At 45.3% G+C, this 6,774-nt stretch overlaps 1 protein-coding gene across 1 annotated transcript in view; it reads left to right on the forward strand.

Annotated features, from left to right (window-relative positions):
- Positions 1 to 301: 301 nt before the first annotated feature.
- fah (fumarylacetoacetate hydrolase (fumarylacetoacetase)) overlaps positions 302 to 6,774 on the forward strand; it is a gene marked incomplete at its 5' end in the record, with an annotated part of 11,857 nt that continues 5,384 nt past the window's right edge. Inside the window, 8 exon segments of the mRNA XM_014027404.1 lie at positions 302 to 581; positions 925 to 1,035; positions 3,783 to 3,904; positions 4,031 to 4,080; positions 5,753 to 5,843; positions 5,935 to 6,032; positions 6,443 to 6,495; positions 6,589 to 6,688. Coding sequence (XP_013882858.1) covers positions 501 to 581; positions 925 to 1,035; positions 3,783 to 3,904; positions 4,031 to 4,080; positions 5,753 to 5,843; positions 5,935 to 6,032; positions 6,443 to 6,495; positions 6,589 to 6,688 — 706 coding nt within the window.

Here is a 6,774-nt window from a genome sequence, read left to right on the forward strand (position 1 = left end):
GAGAACCTGTCTGCTCCTCCTCTGCAGGAGGAGAACCTGTCTGCTCCTCCTCTGCAGGAGGAGAACCTGTCTGCTCCTCCTCTGCAGGAGGAGAACCTGTCTGCTCCTCCTCTGCAGGAGGAGAACCTGTCTGCTCCTCCTCTGCAGGAGGAGAACCTGTCTGCTCCTCCTCTGCAGGAGGAGAACCTGTCTGCTCCTCCTCTGCAGGAGGAGAACCTGTCTGCTCCTCCTCTGCAGGAGGAGAACCTGTCTGCTCCTCTGCAGGAGGAGAACCTCCTGTCTGTCTGCTCCTCTGCAGGAGGAGAACCTCCTGTCTGGAGTTCTGCTGAGTCATGCTCAGGGATGGTGTTCATTAACTGCAGCAGGGTGTCTCCTGTAGGCTGCGTGTGATTGGCTGAGCTCAGGGAGGTGGGTCTCCTTCAACATCTGGAGAAGTTTAACTCTGCTCTGTCTTTCAGAAAAGTCTGTGAAGCTGAGAGGAGCAGCAGAAACCGTCCAACATGTCCTTCATAAGAACTGATGAGACGTCTGACTTCTCCTACCAGAACCTTCCGTATGGAGTCTTCTCCACGTCTGACAATGTAAGTTGTGTTTGTTTTGTGCTCTCTGCCACAGCTGCAGCATGTGAAGCAGTCTACTGCAGCCTCTCTTCTCTGGTGAAAAATAAAAACTCAAAGGTACAAACTGGCTCCAGACGTGTCAGAAAACCAAATGATACAAAGCAGGCTATGTGGTGGAGCAGCAGCAGTTAGCAGTGTCACCTCAGTTTGATCAGGATCAAGGGTTTTTCTGAGTTCACCTCGTGTGTTCTCCCTGGTTAGGAAAAGATRGATACAAAGGTCTTTTCAAAATAAAAGCTGTCTTACTTGTAAACGTGTGTTTATGATACAACCTGGTTTTATCTTCCTGTTTGTCTGCTTCCAGCCCAAACACCGTATTGGTGTAGCTATTGGAGACCAGATCCTGGACCTGGGTGTGATCAAGTCTTTGTTTGGAGGACCTGTGATGTCCACACAGCAACAAGTCTTTGATCAGGTCAGTTTGTTCTTTTCTAGATGTTCGACCTGTAAAAACCTGCTCACCTTGTGTGGAGGACAGAGGGAGCTCATTTCAGCTGCTTGGATCCAGGATCTGGTTCTGCCAGTCCTCATCCAAACCTCCTGACCATAGGTGAGGGTCAATCATGCAGTGGTGGGAAAAGTCCTGATTTGTTGACATGTTTGTCACACTTCAGTGTTTCAGGTCAACAAACTGAAACATGAGACAAAGACAACACAAACAGTGCAGTCCATGAAGGTCTTTGTTCAGAGGAGAAGACCTCTAAACCTACAGGACCTGTGGGAAACAGTTAGTGCCCCTCTAGACCTGATGACTTGTCCAAGTCTTTTACAGTGCTCCACTCTTCTCACAACTGGTGCCATTCAGAGGCTTTCTGACCATGAAGCACCTTTGTGAGGTCCTGCCCCAACATCTCAGAGGCTTTCTGACCATGAAGCACCTTTGTAAGGTCATGCCCCAGCATCTCAGAGGCTTTCTGACCATGAAGCACCTTTGTAAGGTCCTGCCCCAACATCTCAGAGGCTTTCTGACCATGAAGCACCTTTGTAAGGTCCTGCCCCAACATCTCAGAGGCTTTCAGGTCAGACTTTGATCAGGCCACTCCAAAGGTTAGTTTTTCTTCAGCCRTTCAGAGGTGGACCTGCTGCAGAACCCAGGTGGTCTTTAGCTGGAGGTCAGGTTGGACAGTCTYCTTCAGGTTTGTTGGTCCATTCACCACAGACCATCACACTGCCACCTCCATGTCTTACTGTTGGTGGGATGTTCTACACCAGATGTAATGTGACGTCCAAAAGGCTGATCTTCTGTCTCGTCAGTCCACAGAGGATTCTCCCAGAAGTCCTGGGATCATCAGGGTGTTCTCTGGTAGAACTGAGACAGTTCTTTATGTTCTGTTTGTTCAGTAGAGGTCATCTTTGAACTCTGCCATGTTTGTCCAGAATCTGTCTTTTGGTGGAGACCTGCAGGTCTCTGGATGTTGTTGTGGGGTCTTTGTGACCTCTTGGATGAGTCGTTGCTGTGCTCTTGGGGTAATTCTGATCATCAGGCCACTCCTGTGAAGGTTCACTACCGTTCCATACTTTCAGTTTGTGGACAATGACCCTGACTGTGGGTYTCTGGAGTCCCAACGCTTTAGAAATGGATTTATAATGTTTTCCAGACTGATAGATGTTCCTTTGTTTTCCATTTATTCCTGAGTTTCTTTGGCTTTCAGCAGGATGTCAAGTTTATTCTACTTTACTTTGTCAGGCAGGTCCTATTTAACTGGTTTCTTGACTAAGAACAGGTGTGAAAACTTAAACTCAGCTTTCCAAAGCTGTGATGAACCACAGGGGAGCATTGACTTTTTCACAGAGTCCTGTAGGTTTGCATTTCTTTTCCCTTTTATAATCTAGAGCAGGGATAGTCAGTCCTGGTCCTGGAGGGCCGCAGTCCTGCACGTTCTACTTGTTTCTCTGCTCCAACACACCTGATGTGAATGGATGGATGATTTTCAGGCTTCTGCAGAACTTGGAAGAGGTAATTCACTGACTGAATCAGGTGTGTAAGAGAAGGGAAAAAGGTAAAACGTGCAGGACTGCGGACCTCGAGGACCAGGATTGACCATCTCTGATATAGACCTTAATTTATGGACTGCACATTATCCTTGTCTCATATTTAAATGTGTTTGGTGATGTGAAACACTTAAACGTGACAAACGTAAAAGAGATCAGGAAGGATCAAACCCTTTTTTTGCACCAGTAAATCCAGAGCTTTGCCTTTCAGCTCAGCTCCTCTCCACCACAGCAGAACAGAGCAACACTCATTCTCTCAGGCAAGTCGCTGATCCTTCCATATTTCCTGCTTCAATCTACCATCAGTGAAGAGCAAGACCCCAAGATAAACTCCTCCAGTAGAGACAAAGATCTCCAGTGTAGAGGGAGRACCATATCCTCAGACCTGGAGGAGCTGATCACCATCTCAGCTGCTTCACAGTTAGGGTTCACCAGTCCAGTCCTCTTCAAATGAACCCAACAGGATGACATCATCTAAAGCTATGAATCCCTGAGCTTCTTCAATCTGACATATTCATCTGCACACCTGACATCCTGTCCATGAAAACCACAAACAAGATCAGAATCCAAGACAGCTCTGGTGAAGTCCAACCTTTACCAGAAACAACACAACTTTGTGCTGAAGACAAGGATCCAGAGCTGGGTCCTTATCTTCAGCACAAAGGTTCAACAGAACACCACTGTAGTCCTTCTCCAGGTCCAAACACTCCATGTGGTCCGACTCATATGAACCCCTCAGAAACTCCATGAGGACAAAAATAGAATAGAATAGAATAGAATAGAATAGAATAGAATAGAATAGAATAGAATAGAATAGAAAAGCCTTTATTGTTTCATCGAGGGTAAATTCAGGTGTCACAGCAGCATCAGTACAGATGTTCACACACTAGTTACTTTACAAACTATAGACAAAACACAAAACTAAAGTAACACTGACTGGCAATGATACAACTACTGATAATAAAAACTATAATATAAGTAATTGTGCAAGAATAGAAAACGATCTGTTTAGTTTTAGAGACAGTAGACTATCAGACRTTRGGAATCAGACATTGCCTGTTTTTCATTGCAGAATGATCTCACTGGACCTACAATAAACYAGAAGTAGTTTCTTGTTGAAATGAAGTAAAACACCAGCAGTATTCAGAGTTCTGGTTTGTCCCTCTGCAGCCAACCCTGAATGCTTTCATGAGTCTTGGTTATGAAGCCTGGACAGAGACCCGGACCACCCTGCAGACGTTGCTGTCAGCCAATGAGAGCACTCTGAGAGATGACATCAGTCTTCGTAGCAGGTCAGTCCATGTCCATCAGGACAACGTGAGACAGCAGAGSGAAGTGTTGTCTTCTTACAGAGAACAGTTTTTAGATCTGTACCTTGAATCTGTCTTCAAACCTCATTTTGTATCATYATCTTTTAGAGCTTTTGTCCCTCAGAAGACAGCCTCCATGCACCTCCCTGCAGACATTGGTAGGTCTCTGTTAGGACATCATTTACCTGTAGATTACCTCAGAAACTCTTCTGTCAGATTTTCTGTCACTTTGTTTCAGTCAGTGAAGCAAACTCTTCAGTCTGGTCCTTAAACTGGTCCTCAGTCTAGTCCTTAAACTGTTCTTTAATTTAATTTAATTTAATTTTTATTTTACATTTATTTAACCAGGCAAGTCCCATTGAGATCTCAGATCTCTTTTTTTAAGGGCGGCCTGGGCCTGAAGGCACCTATTGTACGTTTTTAGGGGTGGGGGAAACCAGAATACCCAGAGAAAACCCACGCAAGCACGTGGAGAACATGTAAACTCCACACGGAAAGACCCCAGGTCCGAACCAGGGATCAAACCCAGAACCTGATGCGTCAGTGCTAACTACTGAGCCGTCTTGCTGCCTCAAACGTCTTAAACTGGTCCTCAGTCTAGTCCTTAAACTGGTCCTCAGTCTAGTCCTTAAACTGGTCCTCAGTCTGGTCTTCAGTCTACAAAACCAGTTTCTACCACTATAGTCATTTTTTTAATAAAATACCCAATAGATTTACATCTATCATCCATCCATCCATCCATCCATCCATCATCCATCCATCCATCCATCCATCATCCATACAGACCAGAGAAAAAGTGATTTATACTCATGAAGACAGCAAAGATCAAAGAGATTATTGTCCCTCACTTGGATGAGGGTTACCAGGCCCAGTCTGGAGCCAAGCCTGGTGGAGGGGCTCCTTTGGGGAGCACCTAGTGACCAGGCCTTTACTCATGGGTCCCAGTTAAGTTCAGTGCAAGGCGTTACATGGGGTTTCCTTCCTGTGGGTCCACCACCTGCAGGAGGGGTCACATAGGTCCAGTTTATCAGACCATGGGCGATAGGAGAAGGTAGGGTCATTGGTGCATTGACCCTGGCTTATCAAAGCTGGCTCTTGTGAATCATTTAGTTTGCTTAATAAACAAAATATGTTGTAAACTCAATACTGTTTTAAACTAGATACTGCACATCTGTAACATAATGACCCCCACACGCACAAATACACCCGAACTCAGAAGTCTTTATTCCTAATAAATGTCATGCTACTAGGTGCATCCCAAAATTGTAGTGGTTTGGGTGGGGGTCTTTTTTTTTTGGGTGGGCGTTGGACCTTAAGGATAGAGCTTCATCAGAGCTAAACAACAAAAGAAATCTGAAGCTCCTATATTGAACAGTTTCTGAGTTAAAAGCATTTTTGCATGTCCAGACACCCCCTCTTTGAAAGGAGCCCCCTCCTCAAATATGGGGTCTATCATAAAACCGTTGGCTGGTGCAGTGTAGGTCAGACTCATCTACAGTCCTGACTCATTTCATGTTGATCGGTGCAGCTGTTTTTGTGCTACGGTTGACCAAAAATCACTGAAAAAAAGAAGAAAAATAAATAAACATTATGAAAACATTATGACTCCTGCTTACAGGTGGCGTGCGGGGGTCATAATAAATCAGAAACTAGAACTGTAGTTCTCTGGGGTCATGACTTCTCTGTCTGACTCTGAAACAAGAGTCAGTAAAACCAAAAAAACAGCTTCTATGTTTTAGAGAAAAACGTTTGTTTGTTGGAACTTGGGAGTCTGATGGGGGCGCTGTTCACCAGCATGTCTGCTGATTGAGAACCACTCCTCTGTTCCAGGAGATTACACAGATTTCTACTCATCCAAAGATCACGCCACCAATGTTGGCATCATGTTCAGAGGGAAGGACAACGCCCTGATGCCTAACTGGTACAGAACCAGAACCAACATCGTCCCATGTAGCTGTAGAACCATCAGAACCCACACAGTGTCTTGATCTTCATGTTCTTGTGCTCCACAGGTTGAGGCTCCCTGTTGGGTACCACGGTCGAGCATCGTCTGTGGTTGTTTCTGGAACCCCCCTTCACCGCCCTGTGGGTCAGATGAGACCTGATCAAAGTAAATTCCAGCTGAACTCATCTTGTTCTTCAGTTTAGTCCTTGATGTTCGAGCAGAAAGAGATATTTGTGTGTGGGTTCTCACACAGCAGATGTAATGAGGGTTAAACACAAAGCACTTGGATGTTTTCTGTTCAAACCACCGATGAGCCTTTAGCAGCTCAACGTCTGTAACTTTGACATGAACCAGACAGATGGACATGATGTGGACTAGCATCAGGACCACAGAACTTGACTCTGACTCAGTGTATATCCATCCTCCAGCTGTGAGTCTGCAGCTTTCACTGTCAGCTGGTTCCGAACTGTTGGAACTGAAGCCTTAAAATGTAAAATCTGTTTTCAAAACAAGCAGCTTTTCTTGTGTTTKCACAGAGTTTCAGCTGAAATCATTACATTAGTTTTTCATTTCAGCGAAGCCTCCGGTGTTTGGACCCTGTAAGCAGTTGGACTTTGAGCTGGAGATGGTGATTATTGTTTTTCTGATTTCTTCAGTCCATCTGCACATGAACATCTGACAGTGATGATGTAAGCAGAGCTGATGGTGGTTCTGTGTTCAGGCATTCTTTGTGGGGGGAGGAAACCAGCTGGGCCAGCCCATCCCCATTGACCAGGTCCACAAACACATCTTTGGGATGGTTCTGATGAATGACTGGAGCGGTAAGGGATCATGGGCTTTTATTGTCTTCATATAAACCCTGGTGTGTGTGTGTGTGTGTGTGTGTGTGTGTGTGTGTGTGTGTGTG

Source organism: Austrofundulus limnaeus, unplaced genomic scaffold, assembly GCF_001266775.1.
Source record: "Austrofundulus limnaeus strain Quisiro unplaced genomic scaffold, Austrofundulus_limnaeus-1.0 Scaffold647, whole genome shotgun sequence".
In the NCBI taxonomy this organism is placed as follows: domain Eukaryota; kingdom Metazoa; phylum Chordata; class Actinopteri; order Cyprinodontiformes; family Rivulidae; genus Austrofundulus; species Austrofundulus limnaeus.